This window comes from Podarcis melisellensis, assembly GCF_964234715.1.
Source record: "Podarcis melisellensis genome assembly, chromosome: 2".
In the NCBI taxonomy this organism is placed as follows: domain Eukaryota; kingdom Metazoa; phylum Chordata; class Lepidosauria; order Squamata; family Lacertidae; genus Podarcis; species Podarcis melisellensis.
In genome coordinates, this window is record NC_138529.1 from 76,365,215 (window position 1) to 76,389,058 (window position 23,844).

Consider the following 23,844-nt stretch of genomic DNA (forward strand, 5'->3'; position numbering starts at 1 on the left):
CTGCACTCCACATTCCACCCCAGTCTTGACTTCAGGGGCTCAGGGCTAGAGAGCACATACTCCAGATCATGATTTTTACATGCTCAACTATTGTCCTAATCTGGCCCTGGTATTGGGGAGCCTATGCTGGGCTAGAGATGTTGCAAGCATTCAATCAAGGGTGCTTGCAAAATCAAGAACCACTTGTTGAAACACTCACGAGTTGGATTGAGGAGAGTGGGCCCCTGCTCACCTTGATCATGCAAGGTGCCTCCACTTGTGTCCCAAAGACCCAGACAGAAATATTTATTGTTCAATAATAAGGAAATTATTGCTTTAGCCTTTCCTCACTCAACATATCTGAACCTATCTTCAACAATAGCTTTCAAGGCCTATGGCTTTTATGACATATGTAGCATATAGCAGACGGTTAGAACTAAAATAAGCAATAAATAATTATAGAGGTCTTTAGTATTATAGCACTTAGGAATGTTTGAATGTTCAGTAATGCTAAGTGCGGTGTACCCATAAGTGAAGCTGTTGCTCTTTATGAGCATTCAGAGGGCGGCACTACACACTTTGCATTATATTTAATAGGTTTGTACAGTAGAATGACCCTTGACAGCTGAGGAAATCCTGATGTGGTACATATTATGCATAGGCTTTTGTGAAGAATGTGACAGATTTTGCAATCCACATATTCCGAGCACACACGAAGATGCTTCTTATAGCCATGCTTCTATTTACAGGATTTAAATTGCCTGGAGTTGTGGAAACAGGGAACCATCTGTCAGAACATGCTTTTGTGAATTTATTGTGTTCAGGCTATAACAGAAAGTGACTTAGGAAGCACATATCTCATATAATGCAAGCTACAATTCACTTCCTGTGTATTGAAACTGACACTTAAAAGCTCAATGTGGCTTAAGAATGATGTATAATTCAAAAGCAGATTATACTTCTTGTATATGATGGATTATATTTACTGGTTATAGCTTCTAAAGCTCTAAATCTGGTCTTCACCCAGAGTGCAAATGGTTTTCCCCATCCTGTTCTTTAAGGCCAGCCTGGGAAGATGGAAATCATCAGCTCATGGTTATTGGGATTAAAAGATTTGTGAGTCGTTAAAGATGGGAAAACAGTACGGAGGGAAATGGTTAACCTCCCCTCCATAAGCACCTCTGCTTTGATCAAATTTGTAGTCCCCTACAATTGATTTAATGCAAAAAACAACAACAGATTGCATGCTTTAATGCTTGATTTCTCATGAATGGCCTGTACATGTGGCATATAGTTTGACCATCAAAGCAGACTTTAACTTGATGGTGCAATTATAGAATAGCCTTCTCAGAGAAGCCTATCAGGAAGCAATACTACCATGCAAAATCAAGAAATTTTCATACTCCAAGGTTTTTGGGTGTGCAATATTCTTTTATTGAACAATATGCCAGGTGTTTATTGGTGTGCTAGGATTGAGTTGTCAGATGGTTTTCTTATTTAGAATAGGAAATGTACAGTCTTCAGAACTGGATGCTCAGTGATCAATCCAGACAAAATGAATTATATATCAGTGCTGCTGAAATCAATGGGATTTATGTTAGTCCTTGCTAATGAAGGCCCATTGACTTCAACAGAACTTACTTGTCACTAAAATGATTTGAATTGGGATAATTGTGTGTTGCATTTTAAACAACTAGCAAGGAGTGCCTAGTGCTGCCTGGGTAGTTTTAGAAACCAAAAAATAGTGTGATTTTTAAAATGGATAGTTCAGTTTGTGAATTTGGACCCACCACATCAAATATAAAGTAAAGTTAACCCAAAGTCACATTTTGGTCTAGCATTTTGATTCAAAATGATTTCCAATGTCCAAACATCAGCAAAGATTGCTGCCGCCCCCCCCCCGAAAACCCTTGTCCCAGGTTTGGTGATGGTATTTTGAAAGGTGGCTGAATCTATGTCAAAAAATGGGCCAAGTCACACCCAAGTGATGTTTTGGTCCATCTTGATTCAAAATGGTGCCTGGCACCCAAACATCAATGTTTCCTTCACATCAGGAACACTTGTACTGAGTTTGGCAACAATATTTTGAGAGGTGTCCAAATGTGTTGTAAGGATCACTGAAATAACATATGCCATAAAAGTATTAAGCATAAGTATTACAGTTTTGAAAATAATAAATATTAATATGATATGCCTAGTCTTCCTATTCATGCTGCGGATGTTAAGATTTGCAACCAGAGTGTACATTTGAAGTGTAGGAATCATCTGTGTTAATTCCCCCTTGAGATATTGTAAGAGTGTAAGGCATTTGCCTGCATCAGATCTGTCTGGCTATATTTGCAGTAGTGTTCCAGTATGTCTTAATTGACTTCAGTGTTACTACTCCAGAGTCCTTGCTAGAAGAAATTAAGAGGAACTGCCTTGCTGGATTAGAGAAGGGGCACATTTAGTTTAGAATTATGCCTCCAATAGTGGGGTCTAGAATTGCCTCCTACAGTGGCCAGACAAATGGTATAATGTGGTTTGGCAAAATATTCCTCTTAAGATGTTGTAGTCTTTCTAGTACATATAGTTACAGGAATCAATAATCACTTGTGTTAAGCTAATGCATAATTGACAGTGCCAGACCTTAGCAGCAGTATTTAGAGTGTTTATGATTTGTAAACTCTAAGTCAAATTTTACTCATTTTCTCTAGGTGACCTTTAATATTATTACTGATTGGAAGCTATTTATGTTATCTAAAAATTCATCTAATGTTCAAGAAATGGGATTATTATTTCCCCTTTTATAAATATTACTCTCTCCATTCATGGTCGCCTGGAACACAAGGGTTAACATAATCTGCAGTTATAGTAGTCACTGAAACAAGTATACCATGAGTAATGGTTGTGGTGATCTATTTTTATGAATGCAGATATACCCTTGGCCATCTGTTAATCAGCTCCTCATTATGCCTTTTAAACATTCATTTTTTGCTTACAATGACATAACTAAGTATCCTTGAAGTTAATCATGTGCAATTTTGTTTAGCTATTCAGTTTCAACTGATTATCTCCTTCATGCGTTCTTTTCTGTGATCTATGGAACTAGAGCAGCAGTAAATTGATTTCTCTGCTCCTCTTCCAAAAGAAGATTATTGCTACAGCCAGAGTGGCTCCATGGCAAATCCAGACAGATAGCCATGCAAAATGGTGAAGGTATAATTGTGAAAGGTTCTTTCACATGTACTAAATACTGCATGACTACAGTTCTTTGTTCCGCTGTTAATAACATATGTCACAAATCAAAAGGAAAGTTGAAGGTAGCAAAGTTGTAAGGAGCATTGATTGAAATATGATGTCACACTTACATTGTTGCTTCTCCGAGTACAAATCGTTAACCCAATCTAGCTAGAGAGCATGCATGTACTAAAGCAGGCATTTTATCCCGAGCTGGATAAGGAAATCTGTGTGCTGTAGAAAGTGTTAACTTATTTCCTACTCACCCAATCCAGTAGCTGGGAGTGTGCAAAGATATTCCAGAAAATTAGTGGTAGCATCCATCGGTCTGTCAAGATGGAAAGAAAAGAGCTGGAGTTAGTCCATTTAATCAGACCCCTGATTAGCATGGTTGTGCATAGCCCTAAGTACTGTAATCACTTCAGGAAAATTCCAAAGCATTTTGAAATCTGTCTTAATGATTTGCACCTGGGTGACAATAGTATTCCAGACTCTTTTTAACGTAGGTCAATTTTATATCAGAACTTTGGAAGAAGGCTTCTGAATAAGTGGATTTTTAAATATAATTAGGATATGTTCATTACACATTCTCCTTGTTTAAATTAGTGCAAGAAACAAAGCAACACAATAATATTAGCATTAATTCTGAAATAAGTGATAAAGAGCCTATCTGTCCATATGTTAAAAGTCATAAACAGAAGCATTTCTTAAGAAGAAAAAGAATATTTTGTCAGGCAACTATATATTACACCAATAGTGTACTTTTGGACCAACATAACATTGCCAGTCATCAGAAGCTGTTGCCACCATCTTGTTCCATTTTACATAGCATTTGTGGAATTGAAAACATGGTAGCTAGGAGAAAAAGTACCTGCAGAAATTAATCCAAGGCCTAGAATCTGAATGTTAACTTGACCAAGTAGAACACTCATTGTGGAACAGAATACAGACACCAGTCAGTAACTAACCTGACTCCGTTCTCTATTCCTCTATGCAGGGATATTGAGTTGGCTGGATAGAAGATGGATGATGCAATTACATATACTTGATATAGGAAATGTATCATCACAATTGAGCCAGAGTTAAGCACTTTGAAATTCAGTTGAGTTTAGTGAGTTATAAAGTTAAGAAGGTGCTCAGTTCCCATTCAAATCAGTGGAAATTGTGTTTAATTTGTGCTAGATTGTGCCAGTGATGTTACATAATTGGGATGTTGTTGTGGGGGAGTTGTTGCTGCTGCTGGGTTTTTGTATCTTTATTATAGATCTTGTTGTGAATTATCTGGAAATCGTTCAGTCCGGTTGTATACTTTTTAACATTTAATTTATTGTTTATGGCTACTTTTGTTATGTTGTAGTTATGCATTTTTTCATGTTGTAAGCCACTCTATGCATGGTTGAACTGCATCAAGGCAGCATACAAATAAAATTATGTATGTATGTACAGTGGTTCAACACCCAAAACCGTTTGAAAACCAAGGCATGGCTTCCAATTGGCTGCAGGAGCTTCCTGCACTCAAGCAGAAGCTGCATGGACACTCGGCTTACTTCTGGGATTGAGGCATTCGGGAGCCAATTTGTTCAACAACTAAGCCGTTCAAGAACCAAGGTACAGTGTATGTACAGTGGTACCTCAAGTTACATATGCTTCAGGTTACATACGCTTCAGGTTACAGACTCTGCTAACCCAGAAATATTACCTCGGGTTAAGAACTTTGCTTCAGGATGAGAACAGAAATCGTGCTCTGGCGGCAGCGGGAGGCCCCATTAGCTAAAGTGGTGCTTCAGGTTAAGAACAGTTTCAGGTTAAGAACGGACCTCTGGAATGAATGAAGTACTTAACCTGAGGTACCACTTTATGTATTTAAACTTCCACTGGTAAAAACTACAGTTCAGAAATTAGAGCCTTAACACCTGTCTACTTCTGGAAGTATAATAAGCATATATAGCCATGCCTAAAATTGGGTGAATTAAGTAGTTAAGAATCTAATTGGTACTTAGCCAATGGAAATTACATAATAGGTAGCTACCTAATAGGAAACAGCATTTAAATACAGTTCCCAATTATGTATCACTTTGCCTTTATTTTTTTGCTTTGATAAGTAATAGTGTTTAAAGTAAAGGTCTGATAATATTCTTCATATTTATGGTTCAGAAAAAATACATTTTCCTTCCAGAAAGACCCAGAAGCAAGTCAAATTAATTTTTAGAATTGAAAGAAAATTATTAAGTAATGCAGAAGCAAAGCGTCAGAGGAAATGACCCAGGAGAAAATAAAAGGCTTATTGAAAAAAGTAATCTGGCATTTGAATAAACTTAATGTGCTTTTATTCACTTTAGAGCTTTTGTGGAGTATAATGCATGAGGGGGAAATTGTGGTAAAAAAAATAATGTATGAAATACAAAACAGACTATAATGAATTGAGCATTTTATCTTAACATATAAGGACATTGCTTCAGAGGCAGGTGTTGTAGCACAGTGTTGCTCACATATGGAGAATAACCTCATACAGTTGCCCAGGTAATTGTTGGGCTTTTAAGAATATAAGCTGAGCCCTTTGGGTAAAGCCAGTGGCCCACCTGGTCCAGCATCCTGTTCTTAGAGTGGCTGACCAGAAGCCCATGGAAAACCTGCAAGCCAGACATGAGGAAAATAGCACTCTGTCCACCTTTGATTTCCAGCAACTGGTATTCAAAGGCACAATGCGTCTTACAGTGGAAATAGAACACAGCCATCGTGGCTTGTAGCTGTTGATAGCCTTGTCTTCCATCTGCATGACAAAACAGATGTGAAGACACATCTACATTCACACTATGAACCTTTTAAGAGGCCCTGGTTCTCCACATGGAAGCAAAGGATAGGAGAGTTGGGTTGGAGGCAGAGGCTAAAAAGACCTCAGCTCACTTCCAGTCATTTCCAGAGCAGGAGCTGTCCTTGGTGCTGTAACAACTGACTTGCCATGGTGCCGCAGATTTCCTTGCATCTTTCCAACATAAGTATACCTTCAGTGCTATGTGGAAAAACTATTATAGAACTCTTAGTAACATCAACCATAATTATAGAATTCTTATTAACATCAACCATAATTCAAGAGATTAACATAGCTACACCTCTGAAAATTGCTACAGTGGAAGGCACCAGAGTTAGCCATATGGAGTGGGTATCCGTCACTGAATAATCTCTAAGTTTTTAAGGTGCCAGTAGACTAATACAGTTACCCTTCTAGAAATAATAAGCCTACACCTTCATTTGGTGATTTTGCACTCACTGCCTACTGACACTGATGTGTAACTCAGTCACGTGAAAGGCTCTAATGCATGTTTAGCTTTGAGACTAGGTCCTCTAGTGACCTCCTGTCTTTAGACTTATGTGTGACCTAAGACCAGTTGAGGTTTATATACAGGATGCTGCATGAATCTTATTCTGAATCTTTCAAGACCTACTACTAATGAATGAGGTGAACTATTGAGATAATTCTTTTAGTTTTCCTGGGGCATGCAGAAAAGAACATTCCACTAGCTCTTGCCTGGGAGATTACAGTAGTTGAAAAGATAATGACACATGCTGTAAGTAAGGAATTTGGCAGTTGGGATAGTCAAAGAAAATATAAATGTTTAGTTTTCTATGAAGAAGAAATTACAGAAGTGGGAGAATTCTTATGGGTGAACTGGAAAAAGAAATGGCAAATAATAGGAAGAGTATTATTCCCCCATTTCTCAGAGCACAAAGGGAGAATGCCTTGTATCTCTTGCAGTTTTAACTTAAACTATGTTGTTATAATTGAAACTCAGCCAGGCCTCTGTTGGGAAGCAGTCAACAATAGGTATTGATGAGCTCCTAATTCCTCGCTGTTTTGCATTTGAGAAACTAATTATTGTAATATCTCTTTGCAGTCATTCTTATAAGCAGCTTCCTCATTCAGCTATTCAATTTTCCAAGCCTCTAATGCGACAGAGAAGAAAAATACATAGGGAATATATTCATCTTCTTGAATCTTAAATATTTTTGAGACTTTGAGAGATGTGGCTGCCTTAAGGGTTTTCTTTCCTCCTAAAATAATCTCCATAATTTTTAAAAGAACAGTGCATCTGATAACATTGATATGGAAATAAATATTTTTCCTGTTTAAAATGGCATTAGTTCAGCATCTAGAACCATAGGAATAAATAAAACTCACAAATCCCATCATTATCATCAATAATATTAATATATGCAGCAAGTGAGATTTGTTAGCAACCCCAAAGAACAAAAGGACCTCTTTGTTTAGCATCCCATTTCATGGCTTTTGACTGATACAGTACATCATCTGGCACTGTGGAAAGTTCAGCGTTTAGGATATCAATACATATCCATTGTATGTAAAACATTTGTGAACCAATAGAACAGAACTTTCCAAACTGTGTGTTACGACACTTTAGTGTGTCAACTGCATTGTGTAGGTATGTTGTACAAGCGTTCCCCACACTCCTCCCAGGGCTGGAAAGGGGTTAGTTTAACGTCCAGTTTACTAGTAAAACTGAATTACTGTGTCGCAAAATGATGCAAAACTGAATTACTGCATTGTGAAATTATGTATGTCTAAAAAGTGTGGCACCAGCAAGAAAAGTTTGGAAAGCTCTGCAATAGTATATTCTGGTGTAATCTGTGAGGCAGAAACAGAGCTCTGTGCACCACTGCCAGATTAGAAAGCAAAGTATAAATAGATGCAGCACACAGGATTGTGTCTGTGTCTGTCTGTCTTTCTCACACACAGAGAGAGATTCCAACCCTGGATTTGCATTTGTAGTGCTGAATGGTTGTCTCAGCCTGCTTTGACAATGCTCCCAACTGTGTGGGTGCATTGATTAAATGCAGGCCCCTAATTTTTTCTCCCTGTTTGTTGGGAAGGAAACTAGTTGATTTTGGTATAATTAACTATATTGATAACAGAAGTGTACCCATAGAGGCACAAACATTCTGTGCCAATTAAGAGGTCCAATTAAGTCACTAAGGCGACTTACCTGGGATTAGTGCCCATTGAATTAAAGAGAACTTATTTCTGAGCATTAGTTAGGATGTACCTATAATTTATTTCTAAAATGTATAACCCACACCTTCAGTGTCAATTGGCATTTCCTGAGCGGTTTACAAACAAAATAAAAAAGTGCTACAAAACATCCACACAACTATAACAACACTAACAATAATAGTAGAGAAACCAAAATACAACAAATCTGCCAGTAAAAACAGAAGCTGACAACAGCATAAAAGGGCTTTAACAACATTAAAGTTATGTTAAAAGACGAGGAAAATGTGAACCTATTTATCTTGCACTGGGAATGACAATAAAGTAGGTACACTTAAGCCTCCCTTAGAACTTCTTGCATGGCACCACCATCAGAAAAGCTCTTTTTACAGCTGCCACCTATTTTATTTCCAGTGGTGAAAGTACCCAAAGGAGATCTTCAGATGAAAAAAAAAAAATTCTGCTTGGCTGGATTGGTATCTGATAAGATGGTCCAACAGATACCAGCCTCCCAAAACCTGACAACTTTATTTATTTATGTAAAATATGTATATTTCTTTAAAGAATTTATAAATCATTTAACTAATCTCTAAGCAGCTTACAAGGATACAAAACAAAAAATAAAAATCAGTTAAAATTGTATGATTAAACTTCAATTAAAATGCCTGCTAGAATAAAACATTATTCAGTAGGTGCTGGAGATTCAGTAGGGTGGGGGCCTGTCTGACCTCAACTGGAGGGTATTTGCATAAAATTGGACCCACGTTACTAAACACATAGCTTCGGGTGGATCCGAGCCCTGCATCTGATCCATGGGGGAGCGTTAACAGTGACTCCACTGAAGACCTGAGTGATTGGAGAGGGATATAAGGAATCAGATGGTCCCTGGGGTATCCTTGACCCAAACTGTCATAGGCCTGGTAGATTAATACAAGAACCTTGTAGCACATACACAACCAGGGCTAACTTTTGAACACCAGTTATGTGCTAGCAATAGTCTGTCCCCATAATCAGTCTAGCTACAGCATTTTACACCTGCTGGAGCCTCTGAACCAGGCCCAACGATCGCCTCACACAGAGTGCATATGCCATCCTATAACCATTTTAGCTTGCAACGAAGATAAAGCAAAGCTAAGATACATACAATAACTCAATTAAATATTTCACATTATAAAAAATGCAACACAGTTTAATACCTAAACATAAAATTTATTTATGAAATGCATGCCCCCCCACCCTATTATCACATGTGTTATAAAGGTTAAGGTCTGGTTCAGTCTAATATTGTGTGACAAGTTCTGGCTCAGACTAACATTTCAGACTATGTGTGAAATGTTTTATACTGTAAAGCTTGTTCCATAGCTCTCTTGTGAAATGGAATGGTTTGGAAGAACAAGAGTTCTAAGACTCTTAACCAAGAAAATATTAATTCATGCTGTTACTCCTCTAAGATGTGGGGTTGACCTTAAGTCCAAATTGAATATCAGGTTGAAGGATTAACTGTGAAATCTGAAATTGACTTTGGAATATGGGTGAAACCTGAACATATAATAGCATTAATTAAGAATTTCCCAAGACTTCTAACATGCCTCTATCAGCAAAGTCTCCTATATCAACATTTTCCTTATTTCTCCTTAAATAAGACCTTTATGCTGTGTCAGGGATAGCAGTTTTGTGGTATGATCAGATCCTGGCTCAAGGGAAATTGTTCTGGCATTGCACTGAAGTCGGACCCATTTAACCCCAGTTCTGTAAACTCCAGTAATGAAGGATTACATTATACACTATCAACTCTGGGTTTCATTTGACAATTCTCATCTGGTGTTCATTTTCATCAGAAGGGTGGGATATTAATGTTTTAATTATATGTTTTCCCCAACATGCATTATGGGTAGAAGTTTTTAAAAAAACATTAACATAATATACTCTTTTCACTCGTTTAAATGTCTTGGGAAATTAAAACTAAATCTGTATCAATAAATAACTCAGGTTTACGGTTCAGCTACTACTCTCCTTTCAAATTCTTTGTTGACTTGCAACCATATTGTAACTTATCTAAATTTTACAGTCCGTTATTATTTTGTGCAAACTAAAGCAACAATTAATTAGAACAACTTGTGTGCACATAATTTTGTTGTCAAATCATTATTATGAATCCATTAATTCAGATAACAAGTTAATGCACAAAACAAGCTTGAATGAGTTTTAATTCCACATGATTAGCTCTCATTTGGTACATTGCTATGAACTCCACAGTTTTTTGTGAGCAGAGAGTTACCTCTTGCTGTGTGCAATTGAAATCCAAACCTTTGGGGATTATCATACAATGTATGGAATCTATAACAAAATGTTGCAGTGTAGAGTGCTCCTTTTCATTGTATCTGACAAAATGCTTAATATTCTTCCCCTCTCCTCAGGAGTCCCCCCCCCCCCCAGATTTTTTGTACAACTGTAATCCTTTGGCCTGTTGTCTTTGTCCATGGAGTTTTCTTGGCAGGGATACTGGAGTGGCTTGCCAGTTCCTGCTCCAGGTGGATCACGTTTTGTCAAAACTCTCCACTATGACCTGTCCATCTTGGGTGGCCCTGCACGGCATAGCTCATAACTTCTCTGAGTTATTCAAGCCCCTTCGCCACGGCAAGGCAGTGATCCATGAAGGGGGATGGAAGGACAAATCGTGAAGCTGAGGCTCCAATACTTTGGCCATCTCATGAGAAGAGAAGACTCCCTGGAAAAGACCCTGATGTTGGGAAAGATGGAGGGCACAAGGAGAAGGGGATGACAGAGGATGAGATGGTTGGACAGTGTTCTTGAAGCTACAAACATGAGTCTGACCAAACTGCGGGAGGCAGTGGAAGACAGGCGTGCCTGGCGTGCTCTGGTCCATGGGGTCACGAAGAGTCAAACACGACTAAACGACTAAACAACAACAATCCTTTGGCTCTCCCATACCTTGTAATACCCTTGTGTGGATGGTGCTAATTGAGTAAAGGTACTAATTTGGCTATGTAATGATTGTCACCAACCCCAAACTTAAGAAATTGCTGGAATAATTTACTTTAACAGAAAATGTAATTAGTTGTACATTTTCCATACACTTGTGGTGTGTTATCACTGAACATTTTTTAATGTAGCCCAAAAGGAGTATTTACATTGCAATCTTATTTACTACCACTTGGAGATGCTTGATTAAAACTTAAGAAACTCATCAAAATAGGATTTACTAGGTGAAAGAGAGATCCCTAAATGTGATGTTACATACACATGAAAAATTACAAGACAAGCTACTTTGACTAGGAAAGACAATAAGTTTTTGAAGAAAGATACATGGGAGTATAACTGTCTTAGTTTGGCCAGCATATAGGTTACAACACTGCAGCTAGTAGCCTTATTAGCTTTCAGGATGTGATTAAAAACATCATAAAACACCACAGTGTTGGCTTTTATCCTATTAAGCCAGGCATAGGCAAACCCGCCCTCCAGATGTTTTGGGACTACAATTCCCATCATCCCTAGCTAACAGGACCAGTGGTCAGATATGATGGGACTTGTAGTCCCAAAACATCTGGAGGGCCGAGTTTGCCTATGCCCGTATTAAGCCAAAATCCGCACTGTAGCTTCAGAACAAATGAAAAAGAAACATTATGTTCCACTGTGTAGCACCATGGACAGCACCCAATCACATTAAAATGTATGCTTATATTTCTTTAGTTGTGCCTATTCTTTTCTAAAATAGAATAATTATTAATATGATTTATTTATTAAATTTCTATCCTGCCATTTCTCCCAAAAGAGTCTAGGGTGGCAAATGATAAAACAGCAGAACAAAAAAATAAATCAAACAATATAAAAAGGTTAAAAATATTTAAATAATAATTTAAAATAGGATATTTATTAATAATATCATTATATTTTCTATTACTCCTATATTAAATTAAAAATCAGAAAACAAATTACTAGAATATGTGGATTGTGTCCAATTCAGGTCTATACAAAATAGAGCCACTGAAATTAGTGAGCTTCAGTCACATCCATTTAATTAAATGAGTCTATTTTCATGCAGTTCTGTATATCTAAATATATATGACCTTCTTAACGGCTTATTATGTACACACTGGTATGATCCTGCAAAGTATTTCCTGTGTTCTTCTTGTGAAGGAAATGCTTGTTCTTTGAAGTAGGCTAGCATTTACCTATTTAGAAAGCCCTTCTTCAGAACTAACAGCAACAATAACCCAAATTGTTGTCCTCCATAGATGGAATGAATGTTTGGTAATATTGTTTCTGGCCTTAGAAAACCTGCCTTATATGGAGTCATACTACTGGGCCATCTAGCTCAGCATTGCCCTACGCTGATTTGCAGTGGCTCCCCAGGCTGCAAATGATAGTACTTTTCTACCTGGAGATACTGGGGTTAAACCTGGTTTTTGCTGTTACATGCACAGAATGTATTTAGCCCTTCCCATATATGGGAATGTATACCTAAGTACAGTGGTACCTCAGGTTACATACGCTTCAGGATACAGACGCTTCAGGTTACAGACTCCACTAACCCAGAAATAGTACCTCGGGTTAAGAACTTTGCTTCAGGATGAGAACAGAAATCGTGCAGCAGCGGGAGGCCCCATTAGCTAAAGTGATGCTTCAGGTTAAGAACAGTTTCAGGTTAAGAATGGACCTCCGGAACGAATTAAGTTCTTAACCTGAGTTACCACTGTACCGCAATAATTAGGTTGAGAAAATATATTGAGTCAGTGTGTAGGAGTGGTTAGACTGTCAGAATATAAATGAGGAGTTCAATCTATACTCAGCTGGGTGACTTTGGATCAGTCATTGTCTTTCAGCCTATCATATCACAAATAATTTTTATGACAAAAGGGTGAGTCGTATACACTGCCCTAAGCATGGGGTAAAAATAATAAATAACTGTCAAACAGCAGAATTGAGAAACTTCTGTGAGTAGACATGTTCTCCATCACACATCTTCTATTGCACAGTGGTTTTGCACAAAATCTCCTGGAACACCTCCCAAGAGGATCGGCTCTTTCTTTGCTTTATGATTGAATCAGTTCTCAGGTCGTTGGATTGCTATTCTTTCGGTCCCCTGCAAGTGGTTGCTGGCACTCTGTAACTGCACTGAAGGTCTTCTTCTCCATGAGGCTGTGGCAGACTTACAACTCTGATGAGGCTAGCTGATTCCCCAAATCACCTCCAAACTTTGCTAGTTTGACTCAGCTGTGCCACTTTCCACCCAACAGTTTTGTTGGGTGGAAAGTGGCACAGCTGAGTCAAATAACAGACTCAAATATGAACCCTAATGAATTACAATTGTAACTATACATTCTGCCACACATCTGCACCTGATGTGCAGTAAACTCAAATCCTCATTTTGACTTGATCAGATCATTCAGATATGCAAGTTACACCAGTTTAGTCATTTGAACAGAACTATTTCACTCTAAGGAAAGAAAACAACAAAGCAGGCTTGCATTAACAAAAATGTTAGCATACTAGCAGTGATCGCTGGAGTAAAATGTCAGCTGGAGACCAGAACTCTACCCTCAGAAATACTAATAGAGTTGTTGGTGGTGACTGATCAACCTGCAAGTGAATTGCAAGGAATATACACCACCATATAGAATCCAAGACTGAGTGATTCTGATTGGTTCTTTGGGTGGATTCACATTTACCATATGGTTATTGCTTTAAAATTCCTCCTGTAGTCATTTTGATTACATGCAGAGCTAGTTGTTTATAGAGTCTGGCTGGTGCTGCATCATGATCAAATGGGTCAATAGACATTGATAGCTGACATGCTGTTTTAGGAAAAGCATATTTACTTCACACTGTGTAGCATCAACAAATGTCCAGTAAACGCTATGTGGCCTGTAAAGTATTTTTGGGCCAAAAAGTTATTTTTATTGTGATAACCATAGTTTTTGCTTTTTCTTCTTTTCTTGAGCATTTTCTTGATATCCAGGTGCATCCATCTTGGCTGCCAGTCCTGGAAAGACCTGCTCCCAGTTATTATATGGCTACCCTTATGGATCAGGTAAGCAAGGTTTTCCAGAAGGAAATAAGAATAGTGACTGGAAAATTGTGAAAACGTAGTTATAAATTCTGGCTTAAAATGCATTAAGTAACCCCACATTTTCTGTTTATCCAGCCTCTTTAAATAGGTTTGACTCCTTGGATTTGATATTGTGTGCTTGCAGTAGCAAAGTGCTTGGTCATCTTGGCTCGCTGTGTTACAATATCCATTCACTATGTCATATATAACCAGCAACCCCCCAACTCCCCCAGCACAGTACTTGGCTGCAGATGTCTTCAGACTGCAGTCTCACAGTCATTCCTTTGCCAAGCTCTCAATTTTGATCAGGAATGTATAGCTAAGTATGAGATTCTGGTACCCTCAGCTAGGAATCTAACAATAGAAACATAGTGATAGATGGGATTTACCAGTTTTCACTATATAAACCTGTGTCATATTGCTATTTGTATTTTTTCCTTACAGATATCTGAAGGGAACATTTGAAATGTAATTCTTGAGTGAAAACAAACAAACAAAAAATTATTCATTTGGCATCTGGTGGAGCTAAATATTTCATACAAAGAACTGTGTTATTGTGCAGCCTAAATAATAAATGGTTGCTATGTTTGCTTTAATGGCTCACATATTACTCTGGCATAAAATTATCTTTCAAAATGTTGCATATTATGCAGGGGATTTTACTATGTCCATTTTTATGCTATACTCAGTCACCTTAACTGTGTATGAACTGTTTAATTCCCACATTTGCAATGGCCACTAATTTTTAGCAAACAAAACTTGATGATTTATCATATTGTTGTTTGCATCCCAATTTCTGAGTGGCAAAAGACTCCAGGGGTTCCAGCATTTACCCAGTTTCAGTGGAATGAAGGTCAATGGTGTCTTTAGGATACACAGTTTAATTTACAGATCTATCTATCTCCCCTGAGCAGGGGGAAGGGGGCACAGCACCAACACTCCAACAAACCTGTCTCCATATTAGGCTTCTGGAGTGAAAAGCCTGTGTCTTGTCAGCTCCCATTGTCACTCAGTCTCTCACACAAACCAGCTCTCCTATTGTTCTGCTTACAAAATGATGTTGTATCTAGTCAGGTGAATAAGTGGGGCAAATGCCCACCCCCCTTCTGGAGAGCACCAACACTTGGCTGCTGCTATGGCAACATGACCAAGCCTTCAGTTATGGATAGAGGTTGTTGAACTGACCATCAGCTTGAGGAAAATGCACTTTGCCCCTTCCATGTCCTCCTGTTCTCTCTCATTCTCTTTGTGTTATTCCTTAATGAGCAGCAGCCTATCATTTAAAAGTGATTGCCCATGCACATACAGAAAAGCACTTTTTCAAGTCCCATCCATGAGGCACACTGAAGCAGGCAACAGAACCCCACTGGGGTGGTAACCCCCATGGGCGCCCCACTGGCTGCTGGAAAACTGGTAGCAGCGGTGATCTGGTGAGCTCTTGGGAGAACATGCTGCTGCTGCTGCCACTTCTCAGTTTTCTGGCAATGGGGTGGGCCGATAAGCGTCATCCTCGCTTCTCCTGTGGTTGTGCCGGGCCACCACTGGAACCGGTGCGTAAGAGAGAAGCCATGCAACTCCCATTTGGGAGGTTCTTTTGTGGAGTGGCAGCAACCAGGTGAGGCATTACCTTCTTGTTTTGCTGGGCCACCCCTGCACTAGCTGTACTATTTAAAAATGACACCATTAAATAACATTGAGGTCTCTTCTTCTTCATGAAAGGGCACAGTTACGAAAGTAAAGTTACATGACAGAACTGTACGAATGTATCCTGACAAGGCCGGTCAAAGACGTTTTAGCACCTGAGGAAAACCGCAAAATGGTGTCCCTCTTCCTACCAGGGAAGGAGGAGTGAGTGAGTGAAGATGTACACTAGAAACATGGAGGGAATAAGGATCTATAGTGGGATCTGCTGCCCCTGTGGATACTGCCACCGGAGGTGGTCTCATCACTTTGCCTTGTGGGTGGGCCGGCCCTGCCTCATGCTGATGGTGCCACACATCAAAAAAATGTACCCGAGAACGTCCCGTTCCCATGGCAGTAAATGCTCTGCAGTGAAGGATGGCTGGTGTAAATGGCTTTCCTTACCAAATGGCTGGAGGGAGGTCGCAGCAGTCTGGTGAGAAGTGGGGATGCCCCCACTGTTTTTTCTTGCAGTTGTTTTTTCTTGCAGGGAGGTTTTGTTTTTTTCAGTTGTAAATGAAGCCTTCCCTAGGAATTTCTCCCTCGGCAAGGCGTGCACGTCAGAACTGGCCTGGCTAACCGCCTCAGTGGCAACAGAGGAGCCCAAGGCGGCAGCTTAGCTGAGCGCCTCATCGGCTGAGCAGTGCATTCTGGGCAGGCCCTCAAGGTACACATGGCAGAGCTTACTGGTGCCTCAGTGGCAACAGAGGAGCCCAAGGCAGCGGCGGCTTAGCAAGTCTGAGCGCCTTGTTGGTTGGGCAGTGTGTTCTGGGTGGGCCAGCGAGGCGCGCACGGCAGAACAGGCCTGGCTGGCTGCCTCAGAGCAAGGCTGGGGCCGGGCGCCTTGGGGGTGGGGTGGGCAGCCACTGGGCACCTCGTTTGAGCATTGTGCACTGGGTGGGCCTCTCAACGGCCCGCCAATCCCAGGAGCGCACGAGGGTGGAGCCGGCCGACTGCCTCAGCTACTGGTGCCCCTAGCGCCTACAGTGGTACCTCGGTTTAAGTACTTAATTCGTTCTGGAGGTCCGTTCTTAACCTGAAACTGTTCTTAACCTGAAGCAGCACTTTAGCTAATGGGGCCTCCCACTGCCGCCCCGCCCGCCAGGCCACAATTTCTGTTCTCATCCTGGGGGTTAGGGTTAGGGGGCGCAAAACCACGGGTTAGGGGGCGCAAAACCACGGGTTAGGGGGTGCAAATTACTTGCCTTGCCCCGGGTGCTGACAACCCACACTACGCCACTGGCCTTGCCTCATGCTGATGGTGCCACACGTCAAAAAAATGTACCTGAGAACATTGTTTTCCCATGACAGTAAATGCTCTGCAGTGGAGCGTGGCTGGTGTAAAGGTCTTTCCTTACCAAATGACTGGAGGGAGGTCGCAGCAGCTCCCCGTGGTTTTTCTTGCGGGGAGTTTTTTTCCCAGTTGTAAAGGAAACTTTCCCTAGGAAACTGGCCGCAGCTCTCCCTGAGGTAAAGCACAGATGATGGGAGGGGTTGTTTTGCAGAGGATTTTCCCGTGCTCCGGAGGGGAGGCAGGCGAGGCGGGGCGGGGGAGACCGGGACGGCGAAGGGCTTTCCCGCCGAAATGAGCGCTAGTGGGCGCTGAGCCCTCGAGCGGAGGGTCCCCCTTTCATCTCGCCAGTGAAGCGGCTGGGCGTCCTCCGCGGCTCTGCCTGCTCACATTCACAGCAGAAGCAGCGGGCTTGGGCGGCTGCCACCTAGAGACCGGAGGGCGGGAGGAGCGCGGAAGAAGCAGCAGGGGCGGCAGCAGCAGCAGCCGACGGCTCCAGCGCTGTGCAAGCGAGAGGCAGGCAGCTCTTTCCCTCCTCTGCGCGACCCAGCGAGGAGGCGGCGGCGTGCCGAGCGCCCAGCCAGCCAGGCTTTGTTCCTCCAGCCAGTCTCCTTTCCCCCTTCGTGGCGGCCAAATGATGAACTTTCTGCGGCGCAGGCTTTCGGACAGCAGCTTCATCGCCAACCTGCCCAATGGCTACATGACCGACCTGCAGCGGCCGGAGCCCCAGCAGCCTCCCCCGCCGGCAGCAGCAGCGGCGGCGGCGGCGGCGGCGCCTGCTTCCTCGTCGTCCTCGGCCTCGGCTTCCCCGGCCTCGGAGCGCAGGCAGCCTCAGCCGGCGGCAGCGCCGCCGCCCCAGCCGCCGCCGCCGCAGCAGCAGTCGGTGGGCAGCAGCTTCTTCAGCTCGCTCTCCAATGCTGTGAAGCAGACGGCAGCCTCGGCGGGCTTGGTGGACGCCGGCTCGTCCTCCTCGGCGGCTGCCAAAAAGTTCAAGCTGCTCCTGGTCATCGATGAGCCTCACACGGACTGGTAAGGTGCTCTTTCCTTCCCTCAACCACCCCGCCACCCCCGGCTGCAAAGGGTCCGGATTGGTGCCTCTCCTCGCCCCACCCGGTTCGGAGTGGCAGAAGGCGGGAAAACAGGGCAAGCCCTAGTAGGCGCTACAGCCGTGCCTTAGTGCGCTGGAGAAAAGCCCGTAGGCTTCGAAGGAGCGCGGAGGAAATGCTGGTCATGGGCGCCCCACTGGGCTGCAGGGAGGACGAGGGGGGGGACCCGAATGCCGCCCTGTTGAGGCAGCAACAGGGCATAGGAAAGGTGGGCTGCCTGTGTGCTGAAACGGCAGAGAAAGGGTCACCTCCCAGCTTTACTCTCTATGCAAAAGAAACAACAAAAAACAAAACCCAACCTTCAACGTGGGGGGGGGGGGAGCCAACGGACCTGCCTGTAGATTGTCACGTGCCGCTATTATGCATGTGCATATTTGGCTGGGAGTACATGTGCTGGGAGCTTCCAGGTGACTGCAGCTTCCCAGCGCGCAACACACTCGGTGAATTTACACCAGTACCATCACCCATGGCGGCCTTTGTGTACAGATGCCATGCAAGGTTTTTGCAGGGGCTGAGGGAAGTGTTCATTAAACCCTGCAAAGGTATCAGTGGTGCTTAGTTACACCAGAGATGGAACCTGTGAGACAAGGCGTGTGAGACTGGTGTGTTCCCAGATACAAGTTTTAAAAGCACTATGCACAATTTGCCTAAATATTGTGAACATGCTCTCTATTTGAACAGAGACAAGCTTTTATCAGATTCGTTCCAAATAGATGAGGGTAACTTCATCAGATCTGGAGTGTTCAGATTTTAGTCCTATTTATCATAGTTGTTTCCACAAAATATCAATAGTGACTGCTAGATCACTGGCATGTATCCTGTGTGAAAGCAATTTTATTGTATTGTACATTGTTTTGACAAGATATTAAACCTCAGTTTACAAAAGGGATGTGAAAAGGTGAGGTCTTACAACAGCAAAAAAATAACCAACCTGGATGTAAAGTGTCAAGAGAAGTTTTCAGTTACCTGATTTTGGAGCTAGACTGTTTTCCTTGAGGCTCTGGAAAATATTTACATAGTGAACATGGGGAATGATCTGTGAGTACCTGATGCGGCACTATTACTGAAGCTGACAGGTGTGGATCTGATCAGCTATCTAAATGAAAGATGAATGGGAGCTCTGTGTAATATAAGGATTTGTAATGTATTTTTAAAAAGAAAGAATGTTTATACATTGTTGGCCATGAGGTCAAATGTGCTGCAGATTATAACACAAACAATTGCTTTGCACAACACTTTAAATAGCATGCCTTTCCTGTGTACCTGACAGCCATGTTTATGTGTCCACTCTAGTCACAAAAGCATATGTTTCAATAAATGTCTTAGTCTTTACAGTACCATGATAATCCAGTGCTATGCACGTCCACTTGGAAATAATCTCCACTGTGGATGGTGTCCTTGCTTCCTAGTAAGCGTGAATAGGATTATATACAATTACCTGGTAGTAAGGCTGCAAATCTAATCCAATTTACCTAGGAGTATGCTCCATTTAATTCAATAGGACTTACTTCTGAGTAGATTGTTAGGATTATGCCTTTAAACTCAGTGGGGTATACATCGGATTAAACATGCATAGGATCACAGCGCTGTTTTGCTGCAATACACTAACATTCCTGCTACTTTGGATGCTTGTGGTGTGCATGAAAATTAATAGAGATTTTAAAACAGTGATAAGCACTGAACATGCAACTGTTCCCATCTTTCATTATCTATCTGCCTGCACTGTGTAATATGGTTATTGTGGAAATTAAAGCAAAAACAGTTAATGGTTTAGTATTTGATTTACCGTAGATTATCTTGCCTTGCTTTCCCCCCTCTGGTACTATGTGCAAATGATAGTTCTAGATAATGAACTAATACAGCTCACAGCAAGAAATCTTACTTTTTAACTCAAAAGGATAGTGTGAATTTAAAGGAAAATGTGCTACCACAAGATGTGGTGATAGCAACTGATGGTTCAGAATTTATCTGGTTAAATTCCCCTGGTGTGTGTCACCTGCTAACGTCAGCTTACAGCTGGGCGGAGACAGAAGCTGGGCGGGACAATCCCTGTACTTTCACTTCCCTCTGTGTATCTGTGAGGGAGACATGGCTGAAAGAAGCCCTGGACTTTGTTTGCTGTAATGTTTTAATAAAGAGCTGTAAATAGACGAACCTGTCTATGTGTGCTTACAAGAAGCAAGACTGCTTTACACGCTGTTCAACTCTGCTAAACCGTGACTGAAACGAGAGACAGCAGGAGTTATTGCGCAGCTTGAGAGGAAGCCTGCCAGACCGCTGTAGGTGATTGATGCGGATCGTAAAGCTGTCTGACGTTGCGGCTCTATCGATAAGGCAAGATCGATATCTCCGAACAGGTTATGGAGTGTCAGAAAACGCTCGTAAAGCAGTCGGTGTGAGCCTCAGGAATGCTTTGAAGTCAGCGGTCTGCGGCTGAGGAGCGGAACGGGAGCTGACTGGGTGCCGGAGAGCAAATGATTAATTGCCTGCTTCCGAGAGACAGTGAGAGCATCTGATACACAAAGAGCTAAAAAGCAGCTAAGAGCTGAAGGCTGAGACGCAGCTGAAATATCGTTTCTCCACGGAAGGGAAGGCCGGAGGAAGCTGGTACGGAGTAAGTACAGCTTGGGGCACCTTGGGAGAACGGGAGAAGATGGCGCAGTTCCAGAAGCATGGTTTTGAGCTTAAGCTACCATGTGAAAAGCTGACGCGTGAAGGCTGGTGGACGTGGAGTCTCCACGTAGAACTGTTGTTGGTCGGAGAAAGCCTTTGGGAGGCAGTCCAGCCACTACAGAAAGCGGCTGGAGCAGCAACAGAGCTAAGCGAAGCTGAGAAGTGTGTGCTAGTATTTCTGGCAGAGAATGTAAGTGATGCGCTGAAGCCTATTGTCCTAGATGCTGAGAGGCCTGAGGTTGCATGGCTAGCACTCCGTGAGGCTTGTGAAGCAGGAGTGGAACGCCATGGCCTAGATGCGGCTGCATCAGAAGGGGAGAGGCAAGATGGCGCTGGGCACATTCTTGAGAGTCAACACACAGCTGAGGGAAGCTGTGGGCCCCCAGAGGGGGCAGAAGGGACTATTGCTGGCAGCTGTACTAATGCTGCACCGTGCTTGTGTGAGGCGTTAGCGAAAGGCCAGAGTCCTGGAGGAAGCCCTGGAGAGGCTGAACTGGCAGGCCCTGTTCCCGATGTCTTAGCCTCTAGGAGCGCTAGTGAGCAGATCGGGGGGGCGAAGAGTTCCAAAGGCAAGTTTAAACAGCTTTCGCTTTGTGCTGAAGCAGAGAGGAGCTTCAGGGGGGGCCACGCTGGTGGGAGGAGCCGTTCCAGAAGGAGGAAGGCCAGGCCAGCTGGGAGGAGCCCCGGGCAGTGTTTTTCCACTGGAGTTCAACGTCGGCGTGGCAGTTGCCCCCACCGGAGCAGAGAGCCGATGCAGGATGTTTGCAAAGACTTTTCCCATGGGAATCAGGCAGGTTTCCATGGCAACAGGCCTGGGAAGACAGGCAGGCGTGGAACTGAGCCAGGTGGTCGTGGTAAACAACAGGAAGAGTCTTATCAGGTTTCTGCGAATATGGCAGTGTTTGAAGACGGCCGAGTGGAAAATTTCCAGCTCAACCTTGTAATCGACTCTGCAGCTAACCGCAACATGGTTCCAGAGACCCCTGCAGTCGAGAGGTGGAATTGCACAGCAGTTCCGAAAGGACAAACTATTAAGTTCGCGAATGGACAGAAAACTAGAGTTCACAAATGTGCTAATGTCTTTCTTTCTGTTTTACAGGAGACAGTGGATTTTTGTATTGTTCCAGAGATTCATCACTGTTTGCTATCTGTGCCTTATTTGTTAAGTAAGGGGTTCAAAGTTTGTTTTGAAAGTGATGTCTGCACAATCTCCAGAGAGGGGAGGTTACTGGCCAAAGTGCAGAAGGGACAGAATGATCTTTTCATTCTTAAAACGTCTCTTGGAGGTGAGGGGAAGGTTGAGAAAGCACAAGCGTTGCGTGCTACAGTTCCCAACCAACGTGCTACAATTCCCGCTCATAATGTTACATGTGCATGCGTATGGCATCAGAGAACAATTCATGGGTCGGTAGAGGACTTGCAGACTCTGCCCGAGGTTGCCACGGGGTGTAGGATTCAAAATTGTGGAAGTGCCATTGATTGTGACACTTGCAAGCAAGCAAAGGTGAGAGGGTGCAGTTACCCAAAGGTGGAACGTGTGGCCACTAAACCTTTTGAGTTGGTACACATAGATTTGGCCGGTCCTGTCAAGGAACCAAGTCTAGGGGGGGCCAGGTTTCTCCTAACTTTTTTGGATAATTTTTCGCAGAGTTCCTGGGCTCACGGTCTCAAATCCAGGGAGGATGCAGCACAGCTGATCAAGAGCTGGATTGAGGGGGTGGAACAGAGGTTCTCCACCAGGGTTCAAGAGATCATCAGTGACAGAAATGCTGAGTACACTGGTTCTGCGTTGCAGAAGTTCTTGCAGAAGAGAGGGATACGCCACACAGTTAATTCACCCCAGCAAGGGGGGGGGGCAGAGCTGAGGAGTGGAGCTCTGGTTAAGGCTGCACAGGTGATGCTGAAAGAAGCCAGGTTGCCTCCTGAGTTTTGGGTGGAGGCTACTAGGGCTGTGTCATTCACCTGGAACCGTGTCTACAACTCACTGGTAGGTGACACACCGTTCTCTTTGTTAAATGGCCGCAAACCCCAGGTTCACTTTCTGCGGACTTTTGGGACTTCTGCGCTTGTCGCTTTGCCTAAGGCTTTGCAAGGGCCAGATGGAGCCAAAGTCCAGAAAATGATCTTCTGTGGGTATGAGCCAGATGCCCGTGCATGGCGTTTTGCTTACCCATCAGGTGATCAGAGTAAGGTGCTGATCAGTAAACACGCTGAGTTCTTAGAGGAGGAGGTAAGGTCAAAGACTCCTGTCAGGCGTGATGTTCTCTCAGATTGTCTCTCTGACCCAGAAGACAGTTCTGATGAGGCAGAGGAAGAAGGGGCTGAGGCTGCTGATGACGACCAGGTCACTGACCAGGGTCAAGAGCAGGATGTGGCATCTCCACAAGCTGTTATGAGACTGCCCAAAAGTGAACCTAGTTCTCCTGTGAGTGTAATGGAGAGGATTCGAAGACGCTTTAAGTCAGAGAGTGAATCCCATGATGCAGAGGATACACCTGAGTTTGTGCCTAGGAGGTCCAGTCGCACAACGAAAGGTATCCCACCAGAGAGGTATCAGGCCACAGGTGCGTGGGTAAGTTTTGCACAGTGCGATTCTGAGAGCTGTGAGGTGGTTCCACAAATGCCAAACAGGTTTGCCAAGGGAAGGCACAAGGCAATGGGGAAGGGATCGATCTCACAAGGTGTTACTGAAGATGTTGCACAGGTATCACGCAGGGACACAAGGGGGGGTGTGATGGTTCAGAATTTATCTGGTTAAATTCCCCTGGTGTGTGTCACCTGCTAACGTCAGCTTACAGCTGGGCGGAGACAGAAGCTGGGC

The 23,844-nt window shown here is 43.0% G+C and overlaps 2 protein-coding genes and 1 long non-coding RNA gene across 5 annotated transcripts in view; 2 read left to right on the plus strand and 1 right to left on the minus strand.

Moving 5' to 3' along the window:
• The window catches only part of LOC309364298, a 99,940-nt gene extending 84,972 nt beyond the window's left edge, over nt 1–14,968 (plus strand). The window contains exons 3-4 of the long non-coding RNA XR_014165800.1: nt 14,184–14,255; nt 14,718–14,968. This is a non-coding gene — a long non-coding RNA (uncharacterized lncRNA). The remainder of the gene's footprint in view (nt 1–14,183; nt 14,256–14,717) is intronic.
• Nucleotides 1–17,402, minus strand: part of TAMM41 (TAM41 mitochondrial translocator assembly and maintenance homolog) — a 146,326-nt gene extending 128,924 nt beyond the window's left edge. For 2 of the 3 annotated variants that reach the window (XM_081901241.1, XM_081901238.1), the window contains exons 1-2: nt 17,312–17,402; nt 3,465–3,526 (exon numbers count right to left, since the gene is read on the minus strand). The gene's annotated coding sequence lies outside the window, so the exon portion shown is untranslated. Of the gene's footprint in view, nt 1–3,464; nt 3,527–16,358; nt 16,376–17,311 lie in introns of those variants that run through there. The other variant, XM_081901239.1, reaches the window with a different exon arrangement.
• A 190-nt stretch (nt 17,403–17,592) lies between these two features.
• Nucleotides 17,593–23,844, plus strand: part of SYN2 (synapsin II) — a 147,054-nt gene continuing 140,802 nt past the window's right edge. Inside the window, exon 1 of the mRNA XM_081901207.1 lies at nt 17,593–18,273. Within this exon, the coding sequence (XP_081757333.1) occupies nt 17,879–18,273 (395 nt within the window). The 5' untranslated portion in view covers nt 17,593–17,878. The remainder of the gene's footprint in view (nt 18,274–23,844) is intronic.